Source organism: Metarhizium brunneum, chromosome 5, assembly GCF_013426205.1.
Source record: "Metarhizium brunneum chromosome 5, complete sequence".
Lineage (NCBI taxonomy): Eukaryota > Fungi > Ascomycota > Sordariomycetes > Hypocreales > Clavicipitaceae > Metarhizium > Metarhizium brunneum.
The window spans coordinates 349,705-370,446 of NC_089426.1; the positions used below are offsets into that span (position 1 = coordinate 349,705).

The 20,742-nt window shown below is 53.3% G+C and overlaps 6 protein-coding genes across 6 annotated transcripts; 2 read left to right on the forward strand and 4 right to left on the reverse strand.

Annotated features, from left to right (window-relative positions):
- Positions 1-138: 138 nt before the first annotated feature.
- On the reverse strand, positions 139-2,856 carry VWA5A (von Willebrand factor A domain-containing protein 5A; the record flags this gene model as incomplete). Its single annotated transcript, XM_014687935.1, has 1 exon — positions 139-2,856. One exon carries the CDS (start codon positions 2,854-2,856, stop codon positions 139-141), a length of 2,718 nt encoding a protein of 905 aa, XP_014543421.1.
- A 3,124-nt stretch (positions 2,857-5,980) lies between these two features.
- On the reverse strand, positions 5,981-7,215 carry STRAP (Serine-threonine kinase receptor-associated protein; the record flags this gene model as incomplete). The annotated part of the gene is made up of 3 exons (XM_014687936.1): positions 5,981-6,764; positions 6,824-7,016; positions 7,089-7,215. 3 exons carry the CDS (start codon positions 7,213-7,215, stop codon positions 5,981-5,983), a joined length of 1,104 nt encoding a protein of 367 aa, XP_014543422.1.
- A 1,486-nt stretch (positions 7,216-8,701) lies between these two features.
- lub1 (Ubiquitin homeostasis protein lub1) lies at positions 8,702-11,172 on the forward strand (the record flags this gene model as incomplete). Its single annotated transcript, XM_014687937.1, has 3 exons — positions 8,702-8,752; positions 8,839-10,324; positions 10,397-11,172. The coding sequence occupies 3 exons, from the start codon at positions 8,702-8,704 to the stop codon at positions 11,170-11,172; spliced, it is 2,313 nt and encodes a 770-aa protein (XP_014543423.1).
- A 422-nt stretch (positions 11,173-11,594) lies between these two features.
- Positions 11,595-12,491, reverse strand: G6M90_00g081910 (uncharacterized protein; the record flags this gene model as incomplete). Its single annotated transcript, XM_014687938.1, has 3 exons — positions 11,595-11,819; positions 11,917-12,245; positions 12,356-12,491. The coding sequence occupies 3 exons, from the start codon at positions 12,489-12,491 to the stop codon at positions 11,595-11,597; spliced, it is 690 nt and encodes a 229-aa protein (XP_014543424.1).
- Positions 12,492-13,912: 1,421 nt separating this feature from the next.
- G6M90_00g081920 (uncharacterized protein) lies at positions 13,913-14,860 on the forward strand (the record flags this gene model as incomplete). The annotated part of the gene is made up of 3 exons (XM_014687939.1): positions 13,913-14,246; positions 14,302-14,539; positions 14,644-14,860. The coding sequence occupies 3 exons, from the start codon at positions 13,913-13,915 to the stop codon at positions 14,858-14,860; spliced, it is 789 nt and encodes a 262-aa protein (XP_014543425.1).
- A 602-nt stretch (positions 14,861-15,462) lies between these two features.
- On the reverse strand, positions 15,463-17,688 carry G6M90_00g081930 (uncharacterized protein; the record flags this gene model as incomplete). The annotated part of the gene is made up of 2 exons (XM_014687940.1): positions 15,463-16,655; positions 16,722-17,688. The coding sequence occupies 2 exons, from the start codon at positions 17,686-17,688 to the stop codon at positions 15,463-15,465; spliced, it is 2,160 nt and encodes a 719-aa protein (XP_014543426.1).
- Positions 17,689-20,742: the final 3,054 nt, after the last annotated feature.

Sequence of the window (20,742 nt, forward strand, 5' to 3'; positions counted from 1 at the left end):
CCATCATGACACGCACAATTTAAGAGAAAAGCCGGCATTGGCTGGTAAAACTCAGCAAACAAATCCCTGTCAGGACCGGGAAGCCAAGGCGAACCCGGCCAAATTGCCCGTCGTACCCTAACCCTCGCCGAGCGTTTCTCAATACGGGGGAACAGAAAGTGCCATCAAGATTCTCATCCAAGCAACTGGCCCATTGTAGCCCAACAGATCTAGCTCCTCTTCGATCCGACCGACTTGGTCCTGCAGCCAACTGCGTGCCTTGTCCACCATCAACTCCCACGAGTCCTTGTCAGCAGCCATCTTCTTCTGGAGGTGGGCGATGGCGCATAGCGTGGCCAGAACATCCTCCACGTCCGCCGGTATGGGGAATTGGATGGCGCTTACAGCCTCGGCCTTGGTGATGCCAAGGACAGTCTCGAGCTGCAGGCTCCATGTCCAGCTGCCGACATATGTTTGGAGATTTGCCAAGAGGGACAAGGCGTCAGGCTCGGCCTTGGCAACTCCAACATTATCCTCCTCCTCCTCCTCCTCCTCCTCCTCCTCTTCTGCTTCTTCCTCTTCCTCTTCTTCTTCTTCTTCTTCTTCGTCGTCGTCATACTCTACAGGCTCTGTCGCTCTTCTGCATGCCTTTGTCGCCATTGGACGGCCACGCCCAACCGGGCGCTTATACGAAACGCCATCGTCATCGCTGAGCTCGTCCGCCTCGTCGAGTGACGCACAAGAATCATCCCCAGCCTCGTCCGCCTCGTCGAGTGCCGCGGAAGAATCGTCACCAGCCTCCTGTTCCTCGTTGGCATCCGACGATGTGGCCACGAATGAGCACCACTTTCCCGCAATCTGGTGCTCTACGCCCAGCCTAACAGCCTCTCTCTTGACGACCTGGGGGAACTTGCCGGGCCATTTCTCCCGGAGCGGCTTGCCTTGGGCATCCCTGGCGTGACGGAGCCAACCTTGGCCTTGTTCAAGCTCTTGGACTGCCTTTCTGGCCGCCAGCTGATGCAGCGTCGTGGCTTTTTGGCCGAGTTTCGTGATTGGGATTTCGAGCTGGAGCGGTCCTTGGCAAGACGTACCCCTTACCACGACGGATTTTGGCTCTCGCGCAGGCGTTTCGTCAGACAGCATGATGTACACTGTCGTGCGGTTGAATGGGAAGAGCGCCGGGGTGGGCCACGGCGTCTGCAGGTACTTTGGAGCGTCGACCGGTGGCAGGTTCGTCTCGAGTGAGTCGAGTTCTTCAGAGGCGTCCTTGGTCTCGAGATGTTCATTCTTGACACTAGGGTCAAAGAGCGAGGTTGGAGGCTTGGCTTCCTTGGACCCGGGCTCTTCGGCTTCTTCCTCGGCATCATCAATTGTCAACGAATCCACAACCTTTTCAACCAGTTCAAACTCATCTGCTGCGGTGTCACTGTCGGGGGCAGTGTCTTGCTCGAATTTTTCGTACTTGATTTCCAGGGTGTAGTCCGAAACATGCGGCGTGAGTGCTCCCTTGAGCATTCGAACAATCTTCTTGTCAATCTTCTCGTCTTCTCCGGCAACTTGGGCGAAGCCATTGCCAGCCCTCGCGGCGCCATTGATCAGCGAATGGCTCACGCCCCAGCCGATGCCAAGGGTAAACACACGAATGGCTCCCTTGCTTGCAGCCACTTCGTGGTTGATGAGGTGAAACAGTCTGTCCTGGTCCCATATCTCTCCGTCCGTTAAGAGGAATACCTCAAGGTTGGATGCTTGAATTCTCTTCTCAAATGTTTTCCGCACAGGCGCAAGCATCTCCGTGCCGCCGTAATCGGCTTTGAAGGTCTCAACATGGCGGACAGCCTCGTCCAGCGTTTCCTGGGTGTAGTCGACGGATTTCGGCCAGAGAAAGGTGCACTCCCACCCGAAGCTGCAAATATTGAACCGAACCCCGACTGGCAGGGACTTGAGAAAGATGTTGAGTGCCGAGATGAGATTAGGCATCGTTTTACCTCCTCCCATGCTTTCACTGCGGTCACATATGAAGACTATTTCTGGCTTTTCCACAGGCAGGTTGAATCTGGGGACGAGGGAGGCCATGATGGTACGGTGGTGAGCCTTGGTAGGATGGATTTCGAGCAGAGCGGCCGGCGCGCCGAGTCCCGTCGCCACGACCTGGAGGGTAAAGTCCTTTTCGAGCTCTGCGGAACCGAGAGACAGCGATGCAGACGCCATCTGAGGCGACGGATCTTGCGAAGCACTCGCGCTCATTGTGCCGATGCTGACAGAGATGGGGTGTGAAGGCGACTGGACCGACTTGACAATACACCCCGGTCCCAGATTAATGTCGACCGTGACGGCGATTTTCCCCTGGACTCTGACCTCGGGCGCCGAAACAAGGTCTCGATATGCGTGATACCCGTACCGCGGCGCAATAGCCGTTGGGATGGTAAATCGCAGCCCGTCAATCTCAGCGTCATGCTCCAGTTCCCCGAGATACGTCACGTCCACCTTGACCTCTTCACCGGCAGGCACATTTCCCAACTTTGCGATGAAGACATCCGACGCCGAGAGACTCTGTTCCAGCAAGCCTGCGGCTTCGCCTCGTGCCGTGGCCCTGTCAAAGATGCGTTTTGCTTCTTGGCGTTCACGGACGACGCCCCTGATGACTCTTGGCCCGATGGTGCACGTGAACTCGACAACAGACACGCCGTCGTAAATTGGAAACATGTACCGTGCTTCTTTGACTAGAGAGCCTGTGTTGTTGACATAGGTCTGGGTGAGACGTGTGCGAGACGTGGTGGAAAGAATGGTGGTGTGGGCAGATGTAGCCGAGAGAGCGAGGTAGCGCTGCGTCTTGTCGGCAACGACGACGCACCCACACAGCATGCCTTGGTCTGACATGATCAGGTTGATAAAGCGGCGTGGGTATTAAGACCTATGGGCGGGTGTAGATGTATTTTAGCAAAGCGTGGGCGCCTCGGCAACAAATCTGCAGGACGACGAGTCCAGGAACTCACACGACAACGAGAGCGACCAACAGCTCTTATATATGTATAGCAGACGAGTCTGACGTGATCCACGCGGTCAACTTTATGATTTGACTATTTGCACCGATGTCAGCAAGATGGCGGTGCTTCGGGGAGCTTTGCAGTGAGGACTTGCGAGTAGTTGGTAGTTGTAACAGGGCTCTTGATGTTGGAAGAGATGAAGAGATGGAGAGATGAAGAGATGAAGGGACTCGTAGAGGGTAGACCGCGTTAATATATGTTGTGCGGTTATTTTAAGTTTATACAGTGAGTCACTTACATGAGCTATATCTTTCTTTCACGTAATCAGTGGTTGATAATATCACGAGATATCCCTAGACGGCGTGCAGTGATGAATCACTAATCCTGTTAGTATCGGGCGTATCGTGAAGCGTTTATATTGTCGCCTTATGTAGTGGTTGTACGATGCCTGCAGAATTATTTACATGGAGTAAAAGGTTAAATTAAGTAGAAAACTAAGAAGGAAGAAAAAGTATAGCAGCCACCAAGTGAGGGCTGGCGAGCCACTGGCTGTTGGTTGCCGAACAGGTCCATTCTCAGCTAATAGTTGTAGCATTGTTCGAGGCGCACTCGATGGAGAAGCGTGAAAGACGATTGGTCAACAATGAGCCGTCCAACGACAAGTCGCCACATGTGTGCACTTTTTATCAGCCTGTTGCCTGCTGTTGCCTAGAGTAATGACGGCTACAAAGAAGGCAGATATACGGGATGGTGAGAACCATGAATCAACACGAAGTGAAGAATAGCGTGGCTGGCGTCTCACAGAAGGCTGCGTGGGTATAGAGTCAGACAACGTACTCAAAGGGAGACGACCCAATACAAATCACACATCTATATATTGATGGTTTGCCTAAACAAGAGGCAACGAATGCAGACATGTCCCAGTTGTTGTGGACATTACACCTTCATATATACCCATCCTCGAGGCCGAGGTCAGATGCTCCAGGACTGGCTCATACTTGAGGCAGCTATGATCCAAAAATGCAAGTCTGTACAATTCCGTAATACTATTCAATCCTCCGGTCAAACACAGTACGCCTGACGGTATGTCGTCGGACGCCGAGGCCCCATCGTCTCCGGTCCAACTCGTCCCATCTCTTACACAGCTGCAATTATACCTTGTCTATAAGCCGAAACTTGTATGCCCAAGCAGAATATTCCTCCCTCACCCCTCCCTCCCTAACTCGTCCGTATACACCTCACGTAGGAGCCCATCCAAGCGCATGTTCCCAGCATCAAACACCGCCAGGCCAGCTTGAGCGCAACGTCGCCAACAATGTCAGGTCCGATTTCCCCGCTTCTCTGACACATCCACGGAGGCATAGTTCATATACCCCCCGAGGATGGTAATACACGAGCTCTCGATGCCAAACGTCAAGTCAGGAGACCTGGTGCCACAGCTAAACGTGTAGCCGACTGGACGTTATCATACTGAGCACCGCCGACCTGGGCATACTAGTCTCACGATATTATCCTCCAGCAGGAGGCGGCAACATCCAGGTGACGGGCTTGTCGAACTTGCAATGGGCCTTGGCAACAAGGACAAGTGGTCCGGACGTAGGCGTTGAAGCGGCGGTTATGAGTGATCAGTACCGACGCCCTGCCATGGTTGTCGGCAGGTAGAGCCGTAGCAAGGCTAGCTGCTACGAGACAGACGACAAAGGCGCCAAAGGTGTGCATGGCGGTGATTTGACGATGAGCTACTCCTGCTGTCCTGTGTTGTCAGTGGCGGATATTTCACTCGCCCTATGTGATCCAACAGTCAGGTATTTACACCGTGTGTCCATCATCATGGCGCGTAAAACAAGGCCAGGCAGTGTCCTATGACCGTTTTGGGGAGCAGAAGTGATTACAGTATAGTTGTACCATGTGCAAAGGGCCCTGCGTCAGACACTCGGATTACACTTGGAGATGGGCAAGCTCCCGCAACCTAGGGTGTCCGCGCGAATAACCGACTACTTGGTTGATATTTCCCAAACGCAAAGGGTCTTTGATACCAAACAAGGTCTCTGGTAAAAAATAAACAGTAGCCAGAAAAGCCCCCCTCCACGACGTCTGATATCGCGATGCCTTCGTGGGGTGTCTGCTGTCATCCTGGCAGAATATCTTTGCATAAACCTTGACACCTTTTATGCTATCACACTATCCCGTATCGTAGATCTTACTTCTCCGTGGTAAGCTTCTCCGTTATTTAACGGCGTTTCAACCGGACATATCTCTAGGCCCCAGGTCCCACTGAACGCCAGGTCTTTAATTACCATCGTGTTAGTATCGCGTCTTCTAACGAGCCATGGCTGCCTACAGCTACATGTACCGAGCCTTGGACGGCTACACTGGCCTTGTCGCCAAAAAGCGCCGTCGAGCTAGTCGCACATGTGCCAATCTTAATCCTTGACTGACTACAGCGTAATGCCCGTCTTCACCGAGGCAGAGAGCCTTCGACGTAACTCTGTATTCGCAAAGGATTGCCGCGACTACAGGCATTTTGTCAAAAAAAAACTGGATTTCTTCACTTCGTTACCGTCAATACCCCTTGTGGTCAATACGCTGTGTATTATGCATACAGACTTCCTTAACTACTATGCTCTCTATGAGATTTTAGCCGGCTACTTTTAAAACCTTGGCCACACTAGGCTCCCCTCCCATGAAACAAGATACACGACTCCGGTCAAGCTAACATGGCCTCATTTTCGCCTTTTTGCATTCTCTCACATAAACAAGCACAAGAGCCGAGGTCCACATCAAACTCGCTGAACCTCGCATGCTTCTTTTGCACCGTATTCCTCGCTAGTTCTGGCGCTAGTGGCCCTACTCGAGGTTGTCATCGTGTGCAAAGTACTGTCGCCCGAGCCGCTGGTGAAATCAGTGCTTTCCTCTGATTCCCTGCTGCTGCCGCCGGAGAGCCTCAGGTTATGGCTTCCGCGATAGCCATCTCGGCTGGCTGTTGCGCTGGCATTGGTACCTCGGTCTGATTCGCTCTACTCCGCGGACCGTTCAGTAGTAGCACCACCGCGCCACAAGCCGTAAAACCCATCACAATTTTTCCACATCTTGATCGTTCCATCCTCGGACGCAGTGGCATACAGTTTGCTGTCGGGTGAAAAGGCAATGGACCAGATCGGCCCGTGGTGTCCTTTATGTGTATCGAGTTCAACCCCATCGTCGTATCGAATCACCTTGGCCCATGTTCCAGGCTCTTCGCCAACCACCAACTTGCGGCCCTTGACATCCAGCCCGACACTAGCAATGGAATATGGCAACACAATGCGCTTGAGCTCATCCATGGCTTGATCGCCTCCCCAGAAATACACCGTCTTGCCGGCAGAGACAGCCAAAACAGGCTTTCCGCCACCAATGTCAGTCGGTGATGCTAACTCCTGTGCGACCGACACCACTTCACATGACTTGATTTCCCCATCAAGAACTTCATGCTTGATGCACGATCTGCTGGGCAGGTCGAGCCAACGGATGGTCTTATCGGAAGCCGTAACAACAATGTTTGGGTCTTTTGTCCAGCAAATGAACTTGATGGAGCTAGTATGAACACCCTCCCCGATTTCGAAGCCGGCCGAGGCGGGAATGGTGGCAGCTTTTCCCGGATACGTCTTGGCAAGTTCAGCAAGGTCGAAAACGCGAAGCTTCTTTTCCATGCCACCAGTCGCAACAAGATCCGAGTTATCGGGGGGGTAGGCAACAGCTCGGACAATATGATCGTGCTGGAGGCTGTATAGCACCTCTCCGGTGTGGGTGTCCCAGATTTTGCTGAATGACGAGCCAGTGTTAGCCCAGGTATTGTGAAATATGAACAGTATAAAACGTACGCTGTGAAATCAGCCGATGCAGTGGCTGCGTTGGAAGCGTCGGGGCTCAACCTGGCTTGCCAGACCGCACCCTTGTGACCGATAAACGTGCCAATCCTGTCTTTCTTGTTAACACGGCTTTCGAAGGGCTCAAATCCTTTAGCAAGATCATACCAATCGCCAGTAACACCATCTCGAAGCATCGGGTTTCCATCTATAGCAACAGTTAGTCGTCAGTCCATGTTCTCGGGTCGTATGCAGCCACGACAAAGCAGCCTAGACCAACCTTTACAGGCCGAGATCATGTAGTATGTTTCCTCCTTCTCCAGGTGAGAGAAGCTCATGTGGGGGACCGGGCGAGAATGGCCATGGCAGGTCAGCGGCACATACTGCCGAGGAGCTTCGGAAGTCATGGTGCGAGATATGGTCTAGTGTACAGGGGATTTTGCTGATTTCGAACGTGGGTTCAAATTCTAAAGGCAAGTCGAGTCCCGCTGCGAGCTTGACGGTGCAGAAAAAGCGCGGCAACCGCAAGGATTGTCTAGTGGTATAATTCTTGCAAGAGTGTATGGCAAAATGCAGTGTCGTTTAGATCGTGATCGTCAGATGCGTAGCAAAGAGTCTTGAGACAAGGAAAGGCGTGGAGGTTAAACCACACGGTTGGGCGAGAAGAGACAGAACGAGGACTCGGTAAGCGGCGCGATTTCGTCCACCGTCCGCAAGAAATGAACGTGACAGCGACTGACGAGTCCGTCGAAAGCCAGCACGGGCCGGATGTTGTGGGAGCGGACGGGACGTGAAAGGAGAGTGGAAAGACGAAGCGGCGATGAACACAGTTCTGGGAGAGGCTTCCAAAAGTTGAGCCGAGACTTTTGGCGTGACAGCATCTAGCCGTTTCGGCAGTGGGCGAAACAGAAGCAAGCGTGGGGCTGTCGGACTTGAGTCAAGAAGGAGCGAGGGACATGACATGGGGCGCCAGGTGAAAAGTGCAGGTGCAAGCGGACAAGACTCAAGAGCCTGAACCCTCTGACACGCATGACATGGCAACATGGAAGGCGTTTACTGTCGCGACGTCCAAGAATAACATGGGCGCTGTCTGCACTCATTTGGCCATTCAATTTATTTAACTTGGTACATATGAAGATACGTAGATTCTTACAAAGTACTCCTTACCAGACCTCATGTCCTTACATGTACCGGCACCACTTCACCGGAGCAGGAGGTTGATTGTCGGAGGGCAAGAGGGCAAGAGGGCAAGAGGGCAAGAGGGCAAGGGAAGCAACGGGGCTGGGGGACCAGCCAAAGACTTGTTGAGCCACATGAGGCGGTTGGCGGGGTAGTTTCCTCCCCTCAGTTCTCTCCTGAAGCCAAGTGCCTCGCACCCCAGGTACCCAGTACTCCGTACCGAAGGCGTGAATGGCCATCCGGGCAGTTAGCCAGTGGCACTGACTAAGGAACCAGGTACAGGTACCTACTTAGACGCAAGCACCTTGGCCTATCAGACATCACCATCTCTTGAGATCTCCAAGCTTCCATCAACGTCCACCTCTCACCTCGGCCCCGTTCAACTTTTGCCTCCCAGTTGTGGCTTTGACTCATGTCTCGTTCTGCCTCCGTCAAGCGTTGATGCTCTGCTGTGTTTTGATTCTTCCAGTCATTATTTGTGCACATTGGGCCCATTTGCTCCGTGCTACCAGGCGCGGGGTATTAAAACAGTCTCCTTCTTGCTCCAATAAGAGAGCTCCACCAAAGCTCCGACTCCGCCAGTGACCAACCACGTCGACGTCACTGAATAATCAGCAACTACATACCTGTTCTTTCGCGCTCTGCAATATCGAAACAGTTGTGCAAACAGGCTAGGAGAACCACCTTCACCAATTTCAAGCCGCAGCTGCCAAGATGGCCCAAGACTTCAAGCTGTCCGCGCAGCTCATCGGCCATGAAGCAGATGTAGGTTTTACCAATGGCCGACAGGCTCAAACAAGCTCTTTCGGGGCTTTTTGAGGTCCTGGCCCCAGCTAACATCTTCTATGCAGGTAAGATCTGTCGCTTTCGCATCACCCGAAGTCATTCTATCCGTTTCCAGAGATTGTACCGTCCGCAAATGGTCTCGAGGATCCCAAACTCCACCTTCCTTTGAAGGAACACTCGTCAGTCGTGGTTCCGAATATGTCAACTCGGTAACATTCTTCCCACCGTCTGCCGATCACCCCAATGGCTTGATTATATCTGGAGGGAAGGATACTGTCATTGAAGTCAAATCACCAGCCGCCGCCTCAACCGATCACGCCGAGCGTTTACTGATTGGTCACGCGAACAATGTCTGTACTCTCTCCGTAGCCCCCAGCGGCTCATACCTGCTTTCTGGTGGTTGGGATGGTCAGGCCCGTATTTGGAATCTGCAAAAGTGGGAGACGGTATTGACTCTCGGTGGGCATGATGGTATGGCTGTTTGGAGCGTTGTCGCCCTCGACGACAAAACGGCCGTCACGGGCTGCGCCGACAAAAAGATTCGCATATTTGATCTCACTCAATCCACTGGGGGCGAGGTACAACCAAAATCTACAATATATACACCAGATGTTGTACGAGCCCTCTGCAAGATTCCCGATAACCACCCCAGCGGGGGAGACATCGCCAGCGCCAGCAACGACGGGACCATCAGACTATGGAAGTTGAATGGACAGCAAGTCGGGGAATTGCACGGCCACGAAAGTTTTGTTTATAGCCTGGCCAGCTTGCCGACGGGTGAGTTGGTTAGCTCTGGAGAAGATCGTACCGTGCGTGTGTGGAAAGGCACCGAGTGTATTCAGACCATTACGCACCCAGCCATTTCAGTGTGGACAGTGTCTACTAGCCAGGATACTGGTGATATTGTCACAGGTGCCAGTGACAGCATCGCTCGCGTTTTTACTCGAAGACCTGACCAAGTGGCCGACAAGGAGACTTTATCTGAATTCGAGGCGTCCGTCAAGTCTTCGGCTATTCCTCAGCAGCAACTAGGCAGCATCAACAAGGAAAAGCTACCCGGACCTGAGTTCTTGACGACCAAGTCCGGCACCAAGGAGGGCCAGGTGCAGATGATCAAGGAAGAAAACGGCAATGTTACAGCTCACCAGTGGTCCGTCAGTCAACAGCAATGGATCAGTGTTGGCACTGTGGTTGATGCTGTAGGTAGCACTGGTCGCAAGGTTGCCTATCAGGGAAAGTCGTATGACTATGTTTTTGATGTTGATATTGAGGACGGTAAACCACCGTTAAAACTTCCCTATAACCTGTCTGAGAACCCCTATGAGCGAGCGACCAAGTTCCTCAACGACAATGAATTACCCCTCAGCTACCTCGACAACGTGGCCAACTTCATCACCCAAAATACCAAGGGCGCAACTCTAGGACAAACGCAAAGCTCTGGGCCAGATCCATATGGAACAGAGAAACGCTATCGACCAGGGGAGGCGGAATCACAGCCTAAGGTTATCCCTCAAAAGGACTATCTGAGTATTTCAGCCGCCAAATATGAGGGTAGGTCGAAAACATATATATCATTCTACCAACCACCCTTGGTTACGTCACTGACACTAATCGCATCAATAGGCATGTTCGCCAAAATATTAAGTGTGAACAATAACTTAGTCTCGTCCGGCCGAAAGGATGCCGCCTTGAATCCCGGCGAAGAAGCAGTGCTGTTGTCGCTTCGCGAGGCCCTGGAGGCAGGTCGACCAATTCCTATCAAGTCGATAGAACTCGTTGTAAGAAGTGTGACCCAATGGCCATACTCAGATCGCCTCGCGGCGCTCGATTTGTTTCGTTGTATCGCCAAATTCCCCTCGGTCGCGCAGTGGTCAGATGCCCAATACGGATCTGCCTTGGACCTGGCCATAACGTGCTCTATGCCGGCTGATGTCCAGCCGAATGAAAATGCGGTCATGATGGGCGCCCGTACGGTTGCAAACCTATTTGGCACCGCAGATGGACGTAGTCTAATAAGCTCGCATGCTGACAAGCCAATTGCTTATCTCGAACGAATTACTGGAGTCAAGGGGGGAGAGGCTATTGGAAAGTTCAATCGCAACGTATTGATTGCGGTTACCACGGCAGCCGTCAATCTGTCGGTGCTCATAAACAAGGAAAAGCTGCTGAGTCCGGAGCAGAGACGTCGTCTCCTCGTGGTACTTGGGGTAGTGCTCAGTGGCCAGTCCGATTCTGAAGTATTATACCGAGCGTTGGTGGCACTGGGCACCATATTGGCAACATCTACGCAAGAAGCCGGTGGTCTTGACGTTGGCGGATGGATTCGTGGAGCAAAGGATCGAGGTTCGGAGGACAGGGTGAAGTCGGTTGCGAATGAGTGCCTAGCTTTGGTGTCATGACGGGCTTTAGCTTTTATCGTAGACAAATGAGAATCAAATAGACTGGCACAACGGATAAAGTTGGACTGCCGCCAAGGACATCTCACTCGTGTGTCTCACACAGATTGGCGACATGGGGGCACACTTGAACATGGACACTTGAGAAATGAAAAGATGTAGGGAAGTTTATTTCGTACCTACAATGAGGCAAAGGGGGGCTATGAAGATGTGCATGGTATATGCTATTACTCGTCCTGCCGGCGCCCAAACTCCTTTGCGAATGCTATATCGCGTGTCAAGATATTTTAAATAAAATCAAAGGGGAATAAAAAAATGCAACCATCAATCGATAGCATACCATATCCTAGTTGGAGGAGGTATTCCCTTCTTTCATGCCATTACTTGCATCATATTCCTCAAAATAAATCTGCCTTTTTTTTGGTTTACAGCAGAGTCAGCAAGCCAGCAACGACCAGCGGCACGTAGCCCATCCAGCTGAGGGCTCGCAATGACGCCGCAGCAGAAGTGATGTAGGCGTCGGTGCCAGACATCTTGGTAGCAATGGTGTACATTTCGGCAAAGCCAATGTCGGTCGAGTTGAAGCAGTTTGTCTCGTTGACCTCGCCGATCTTGGGGTCGCCGGGGTCGGCAAAGATGATGTCGACGCACTACAATCTCCGAGTTAGATGCCAGCTCCTCGTCCTTGACCAAGGTGAACCCCTCCGGTCGATGCGCCGCCCGGCATGGAGGGGGGGGGAAACATACCGAGAACAAAGCGGCCCCGTGCTGGGCAAGCTCCACGAGCTGGATGGTGGCCAGGTCGCCGGCCTTGACGGAGGCGTTGATGGGCAGGGGAATCTGCGGGAGGCAGATGGTGCCCGGGTACGGGTTGTTGGTGGGACCCTGGATGGTGAAGGGGTGAACCATGGGGTTGGACATGTTCTCGGGGCCGTGATCGGGGCCGTTGGTGCCGAAGCCCAGGTTGACGTAGATGACGGCGAGGGAGTGGCCTCTGAACCAGCCGGGCTGGAAGGCGAGCGCGCCGCCCGTCGTGGGCCAGTATGTGCGGTTTTTGGTGGTTCCTATGCCGCCGCCTGCCGGTGTTTTAGTCCTTTCTTCTTCCATTTTCATGAATTCTTGTTTGCCGTAGTGATGGAGGCGTGGATGGTGTCGCGGGAGAGGGCTTGAGGGCGGGGAGACTCACATGGATACATCCACTGCATTCCGTAGGGGAAGGTGTCGTTTGTAATGAGGGAATTGCCTCTCCAGCCGGGATACGATATGACGCTATGTGCGGACGCGGTGGCCGCAAGGGCCAGTGTGATGAGTACCAGAAGCATGGCGGATGGAGACTATGAAGACGTCGCGGAGCAGTTGTAACAGTTTTGGCACGATGCCGTCGCCGTCGGCCAAAGGTCGTATATGCTCACCCCAACGCAAGGGTTCAGGTGGTTTTACTTGTCTATCTTTTTGGTTCTTTTCCCAACGCTGGCGGTTACGATTTCAGGGTGATCTCGAGAAAACGTTTTAGTAGTAGCCGGAGCCAGCCCAGCTGAGACGTTTTACAGCAACAAGGCGCCGGGTGAGGGAAAGATGACGAAGACGGGTGTAAGGGTTTGGCAGGCAAGTGACATGGAGATGAAGCTCAGAGAGAGGCGCCGAGGAGGGAAGAGGTTGGAGCTATATGAAAAGGCGGCCCGTCTGCAAGACCACACTCTGTCGATGGGCGGCAAAGGGACGCAGTTGACAAGGCAAAGCACAGGGTGCCGGTTTATCCAAACGCACAACAGCATGCAAGCGACGAATCGGGAGAGGGGGTCTCGAAGCCCGCAGGCCAGACGACGGGGGAATATCTACGCATGGCACGAGAAAATGGCTTCCAAAGGCGGCCGGCGAAGACTGATGAGGGGGGAAGCGTGCAGCTTGGGTGATGATGGATCTGATTTGGCAGCTCGGCACACGGAAACAAGCAGGGCTGGGGGTCAAACCGGTCCCCCCTGGCGGAGAGAAGCAGCATCATTGGCCGTCGAGGGCAGCCAGCGTCGGCGGTTGCAAGAGATGCCAGGATGGCGGGATGGCAGGCATTGTGACGATGCGACTTGAATGTTGTGCAAAGGCCGGATTGTGACGCCTGATTGGAGGCTGCAGGAGGAGCGGCGACGATTTAAGCGCCCGTCATGGCGTGGAGGAGTGGGGCGCGGCACCACACAGCCAATCAGCATACACTTGCGTTTTGGACCTTGAATATCGGGTTATCGTGGTGCCTTGGGCCCCTGTATTGCAACATCTGACATGGAACGAACTGGTCAAAGGGCGGAGAGAATCCTACGGTTGATGTCGAGAATCGCAGCCGGAACTTAAGCCCCAAGGCGCCGTCGGATGGACAGCCGAGCTGCATTTAATAAACCTTACTTAAGTAGATAGGTAGCTTCGGCGGGTCCACTGTTGGTGATGGGCCAAGTCTTTTGCGCAGGCACTCGGTGAGGCCCACAGAACTGGTGGTAGCTTCAACCACGGCGAATTGTGAACCAGCACGAGAAACAGAGCCAAAAAAATCCCAGAGAAGAAATCACATTCAATTGAAGCCAAGCGTCTACGGAGTAAACTGCGTCGATAACAGCATTTCACTCGAAAGCCATCCAACACCCGCGCCATCCCCAATCTCCATCCCCAACTAGCTACCCTGTAGAAAAACTCATCCTCAACCACCACCTCCACCACCACCAAACCATCACGAGATTCACAACCCCCCAAAGAAACAATGCCAGCCGCCGACGCCCAAGAATGGACGTTCCCCAAGCCCAAAAAGACGCGCAGACGCCCTCCCCCGCCACCAGCACCCCAGCGCACCGCACCCGCAATGTCCGCATCCGCCATCAGGGCAGAGCACCTCAGCGCGAAAAGGGACTGGGCGTCATCAACCTGCTGCACCTCCCTCCGCGAGCTCGTCGCCTCACACGGCCCGGCCCTGTCCCCCGTCACCAGCGCCGTCTGCCTCGGCCTCGGCACCTTCGACCCGCACGACGGCTCGTGCGAGTCCAAACGCCGCACCCATCGCCAGTTCATCGCCTTCCTCACCATGGTCGAAGAGCTGGGTACGTAATCCCCCCGCGTAGCCAGACGGCGAAGCACGCACTGACGGAGGCGTAGAGAAACTTGCCGGCACAAAGATCGAGTGCATCTTCCAGGAGCCGCTCTTCACGGATGCGGAGAGGACGTTTCTGACCGGCATGGGCTACCGCGTCGTCGACCACCCCGTTGCGTGCCGCGCCGTGACGGCCGACTCGCTGCTGTACGGGGTTCACTTGTATCGCGAGCTGTACGAGGAGGCGCTGCGTGCGGCGCTGCCGGCCGTGTTTGTCGGCACCGACTGGGACACGTGGGACGGGTAGGTGGTATTTTGTTTTTGTTTTGGCTTTGAAGTTTCTTCCCCCCCTTTCCTTTCTAATGTTTCTTTTTTTTTTAACCGCTAATGACAGAAAATTGCAATAGGGTGCTACTGGAGCGTGAGGCGGTGCAGGGCGTGAGGAGGATGCATGAGAGGTACGAGAGGTTTGCGTTTCCCGAGGATGGCATTACGTTTTCGAGCACGTCTGTTTACTGGCGGCCCAGAGGGGCTTTGGCCAGCAGCAAGGGCGGAGGAGAAGAGCATGGCAGAGCAGAGAATGAGTTGGTGGATAGGTTGGACAAGGTGGACAAAAATGCGTGAAGATGAATGGTGTTGCTGGGTTTGGTCAAAGGAGGCCCTGATGATTTGCAATGAATAATAGCGTGGCGTTCAGCGACAGGACTGGCAATGCAAACATTTGCGTTATAGTACATTGGCTACGAGTTTGATTCGCAAATGCCAAAAAGGGTGAGAAAGGCCCGGTGCTGCAAGGTAAAGTAAAGCCGAGTCTTGTATTTATCCGTATCTAATACTAATGCCTAATGCCGTGTCCGCTCATATAATAGCAAAGCTGCCAATGCCGCTCGCTTCAAACCACAAGATATACCACACAATAAACGTATAATACCTCTGTTCCCTCGTCTTCCCTGGAAAAGAAAACAAATCAAGTCGCATGTATATGCACAGGGAACAAGATGTCAAATCCATATTTTCTACAAGCTCCATAACGCCAGAAGCAACCAAGTAACCAAACTAAAAGGACCAACTGGTAAACAATGTTTTCGGCGTCGGGGTCAAAGTAATAACATTGGTCATGGTGTCGCGTGTGGAGGCGAAGTGATGTAGCAGCCAAGTTACTGCCCAGTGCTGGTGGTCGCTTTGAAAGGCTTCCCAGCGTCGGTCGTTCTTTGTTTCTGACCCAGCTATACCGTCTTGCCGCCGCAATCAGGAATCTTGACACCACTCTTGAGCTTGCGGTTGACGTCCATCAGACCCCACTTGTCTTCCCATTCCTTGTCCTTCTCATTGAACCGAATTTTCCAAGGCTCGTCAAATGCCTCGAACCAAAAGTAATTGGTGCCATTGGCAAGCGCCTGACACACCCAGTCGTTCATGAACCGATTCATGCCGTCGACACTCGCGACTGCACCCGGCGTTGAGGGGCCGCATGTTGTAGCGGCACCACAGTCCTTGCCGCCATCGCTGGGCCAGCCCGTCTCTGAAATGACATTTTTCGACGTCTCAGATTTCCAGTATTGCTTATCCCTATTAGTCCAAAAACTGTATGTCCAAGACGCCGCCTGCTCTGCCGACACTCCGGCGAAGAATGGATGAATATTGGCCATGATGTAGTCGCTCTTATCGGCCAAACCCTGCTGCCAATTGTCACCAAGGTCTGACGACGCCACGGGCAAGCTGATCTTCTTGGTTGTCAGGTTGGTTCGAACACCATCAAGAACGGTACCGAGCTGGGTTATAGACATCTCTTTACGGAAGAGGATTTCATTGGCAACAATAACGCCTTCGAATGGTTTCTCGCCATATTGATCAAGGATGTCCCACATCTGTGCTAGTTGTCGCGTGTTGGTTGTCGTATTGCCGTCTTGCCATACGCCTAACCAGATCTTGATATCGTTCTGCATCTTAAGCTGATTGACAGCATGAATCACCATCTGAGTCTGATTACAGTCGGTGCCGTATAAGCGAATTTTGTTGGTCAACTGGCTGAGAACTGCAACGTCACGGGTAATATTGTTTTGCGACGGCGGATTGTGTATGCAGTCGGGATATTGTGTGTTCAGAGGTGTGTAGTCCATTCCAGGAAACACCTTGTGGAGGTCCTTGTTGTTGAGAAGCGCCTTGATCTCTTTGCTGTTGATGTCGAGGTCACCATTCTTGTTCGTGTCATCCGCCGCCGAGTCACCACTGCCGCTGCTGCTACCACCAGACTTCTTGTTGCCAGCAATCATACTTCCGACAACACCACCCACGATGGCGCCGGCAACTACGAGGAAGACCAGAATAATCACGAGCCATTTGCACTTCTTGCTGCGACCTTTGTCGGGCGCTACCCAATTGTCCGGCTTTTCGCGCGCAAGTTCGGACTCACTGCGACCTACATCCAAGAGTCAGTTGCTAAGACTTAACTCACTCAACCGCCGTTTCATGGATAGAAACTTACCGCTTCGATTCAACATACCTCCAGCAGCAGCCGCGGCCCCAATCCCAGCGGCGCCCGCACCAGCCGCAGCACCAAGCCCTGCTCTTGCTCGGTCAGAGTGTGGTAAACTGAGCATCGAATTTCTCTGGCTGTGCCGTGCGTAATTCAGGCCGTCATCACCGTCATCAACAATGTCATTCGGATTAACGACTCCCAGGCTGGCGTCGTGGTATCTGTGTCCGTTTGTTGGCATTGCTTGGTAGGGCTCGTCTCCAAAGGACTCGCCACCAAAACTTCGAAGACTTCTTGTCGGGGAGTGTGTGGCAGAGGGAGTACTGAAAGGATTGAGACTTGACCCAGAACCCTGCGCGGGAAGTTGAGGTTGCCCTGGGCCACGGTTGTAAACCGTTTCTGGAGCATACCCACCAGGCTGTGAGTTGTTGTATCCCGCATCGTGCGTATTGGGATACTGACTTCGCGATGGTGGAGGAGGTAGTTGACCGATGCCTCCCGCAGCCTCCATTCCGCCTTCATGAGCCCTGTGATCAGCAACGCTATAAGCAATACCAGCCATGCCCCCAGATGCATGCTCGCCAAAGTTGTCGGCCCCTGGGGTAATGTTGTTTTGGGCCACGTGTTGCGCATACGGGTGATCCTGGCCATGCTGGGCAGGATCTCTATTGTACGCGGTGAAATCATTGTGCTGAGGAGGCGCCGGTGCAACCGCTTCGTGGCCATAACCACGACTGGCAGACGGAGCATCGTGTCCTACATAAGACTGATATGGCTGGTAAGGTTGATGTTGCTGCTGCATTCTGAATGCGTCTTGCGGTCGCGGCGGAGAGGCGTCGTCGTAATATGGTGAATCTGCAGCAGCATAATCATAATTGTAGACATTTCCGCCGGCTTGTCTAGGGGGCGTGTTGTAGTCGGGTGGGCCGCCTAAGGGCTCTCTCTCTTGATGGTCGTCCCTTCCGTATCGCTGCATGTCGGGCAGAAGGGTGTCTATAATGTATTATGGTGTCGAAAGGCGCGCGCCTACGAATGAGATGGCTGCCGGAGAAGAGGGCGCAGGGTGAAGTGAGAGTGGCAGCGAAGGAGAACGGAGCAACGAATTGACCAGAAATTGAGAAGCACGAACTATTTCATTGGCAGACTCCGCGACCATGTACTACTGCAAGCCGGGAGTGCCTCAGAAGTGCCGCAGAGAGGACATGTGATGGATGCTCCGCAGCACTTGCCTTTGGATCCGGGAGTTGAAAGAGAAGCAGTTTCGAAACGTCTCGATGGTCTGCTCTCTAGTCGATTTTGCCAACTTCTGCAGTAAAAAGGTTTGATGGTCGCCGGAAACGTAGTCTTTGTCGAACTCAATACAAATCAAGCGCCCGCGGGTTGGGTGTCGTCAGCCAAGTTGGATGATGGGACAGCCACTCGCTGGTGTTGGGCGAGTGACGGGGTGGCGGTCGCTGCGGTGATGAGGCCGGCGTGTTGCCCTAATGGAAGGCCGGCGTGTTGCGATGGCGGACTAGCTTACACGCGCTAGTCCCAGGGCAGCGATTACGGCCCCTTGCTGTGCAATGATGTCTGCGATGACAAGTAGAGTCAATACAGAGCGGGCTCGGCGATGGGCTGAAGATGGTTTGAGAGTTGAGAACAATTCAGTCGAGCGTCGACGACACCTGTGCATTCGACGTCTGGTTGTGTGAGGGGAAAGGAACACGGAAGGAGCGAGGGACAGCGCAAATCAAATGGGAAGGCGGGTGAGCACTGCGGCGGAGGCGTGACCCTGGTGAGTGCGGTGATTGAGGCTGAGACAAGCCCTCGACTCTTCCTTACCACAAGCCGGACATCTGGATGGAGACAGACAATGAGACGGACACGACCAGAGACTGGGGGTTGCCTTGGAATGCACAATGCCCCGTGCATGGAGTCGCTCGCCTCATGCACGCCGTTCAACCTGCTGTGCAAATACGATGCAACCAACGGCCATGGGAGACAGCTGGCCTTGGACTTTTCAACCGTCGCCTCCCAAAACTGCCATTCAACTCCCCTTTCTCGATTCTGCCAACTCCAAGTGTTGGCCTTGGCCTGCCGCTCTTACCTTTGACGGTCCTGCCCACGAATTCCAACTTGTCGTCGCTGCGCCTCAAATATGTACCACGATGTGGCATGTCGAGGCCTGCAGTTGGTCCCTCCTCTCCCCCCGGCAACGTCTGGCATCCAGAGTGGGTGCTCGCGTGTTTGAGAGTGGCCTGCGGGTGTCTGAGGTGGTCAGGCCATGAATCAGATCTACCAGGAGATCTACGGGGTCCCAGGTAAGAAACACGCATTGGAACCTGAGAGCAATGCAAACTTTATTAAACGCCTGGCTGATACTTGACCGCTTCCCCAATGGCTATGAGCCTTATCGAGTGCGGGCGGCCAATATAAGATTCAGTTCGACCCCCAGCAATACTCCGTACCATGCCTCGCCTTTGCACCCAGTCCATCCAACATCGAGATGGAGGGTGACGACATCCGCAAACACGAGCTCCACAAGCCACTTCGGCCGCTTTGGGCCAATGTCGGCCAGTACTTGAGCCCACCAGTAACCAGGGGCTTGGGCGCCTGTACAAGTACTTACTACTCCGTACTAGGCAGTGGTAGTTCCTGGATTTGAATTGGAGTGGCAATTAATTTCCTTAGGTTTCCCAGCATCCCAGGAACCGACCGTCTTTGCACTTCACGCTGATGGCCAAAATCGAATCTTTCCAAACAATTTCATCTTTCGCACCACGCTGGTCATGTTATCGCCTAACAGATGAAGCCACCTACGGAGTAGTGCAGATTTGCAAACCCAGATGTTGTTTTTCCTTGGATTTGCATCAGTCTAACTATCGATTCTTGTTAAGGGGATCTCCAAACTCCGAAGCGCCACACCATAGGATCTCGTATAATTCTTCCCTGATGGGGCAGGTCCAATATTGGACATGACAGAGTCACCATCCGGCAATATTACGGAGTACTTTGTGCCATGAAATAGGGGTCATGGAGAAAGGCGGCCCAATACGTACTCCGTACAGAGCATATTGAAACACTTATCCCATGTGTGAATTTTGGACCCTGCAACATATTTCCAGCTTGACTCGCTCCGTACTCCGCACTATCATCCTTGATTAAAGCCACACAGGTTGGCTTCAGCGCTTTTGCGACTTTTGACGCGACATCTCCCAGGCCGTAGCGATGGCTTCATCCGATATACACTTCCAGGGTTAATGATCGACAGCAGGTGATTCCAGCAAGCTGTTAACGACCTGCCATGCTATGAAGGAGCATGTTGTAGAACGCATCAAGGTGTGTAATCAGGATTGCAATACGGGCATGATACTCATGTGTACGGAGTACTACTACTACTACTACTACTACTCCTGTGGCAGGGTTCTCCGTACCTGCAATTGATGTCAGGCCGACCGTAACGACCGGAAAACTGGATCAAGATGATCGCCAGGAGGTCCACAAGTGGCGCATATTCTTGCTCTCCCCATTCCTACAGTTTCCTGGCCCCCCTCCCATTCTAATGGGCCCGCGTATCTCGACGCCCTTGTGCAATCCATACATTTTTACGGGCCGGTATGGGTGCTTAACTGACCCCACGGAAACCCTCGGCAGCTATTCAAAGGGCTCTCGCCGTCCCGTCTAGGACAGTGTTGAGTGGCGCAGTATTTCTTGCGTCGTCCGATCTGGTCGCTGGTTGAACAGCGGGAAGAGCTGAGAAGTCCTGGCCGTGAAGCTCAATTCCGTTGGATGTCACTAATATTCAAGTTTAGTCCAAGGCTTTGGTCCTCGCTCTTCTGCGCCGGTCAAAACCCAGGCCATGGCATCGCCCGTTTACCGCCGACTGCCATGAATCGATAGTGCAGGCACTCTCCATGGGCGATCAATTTGCCACAAGACATTTGAGCCTGCCGCTTCTCGGTGCATGTGCTAAAGAATACGTCTTTTTCGAACTCGCCAGGACATAACTGGTCTACTTGTTGGGATAGGACTGTGAGCAGCAAGGCGA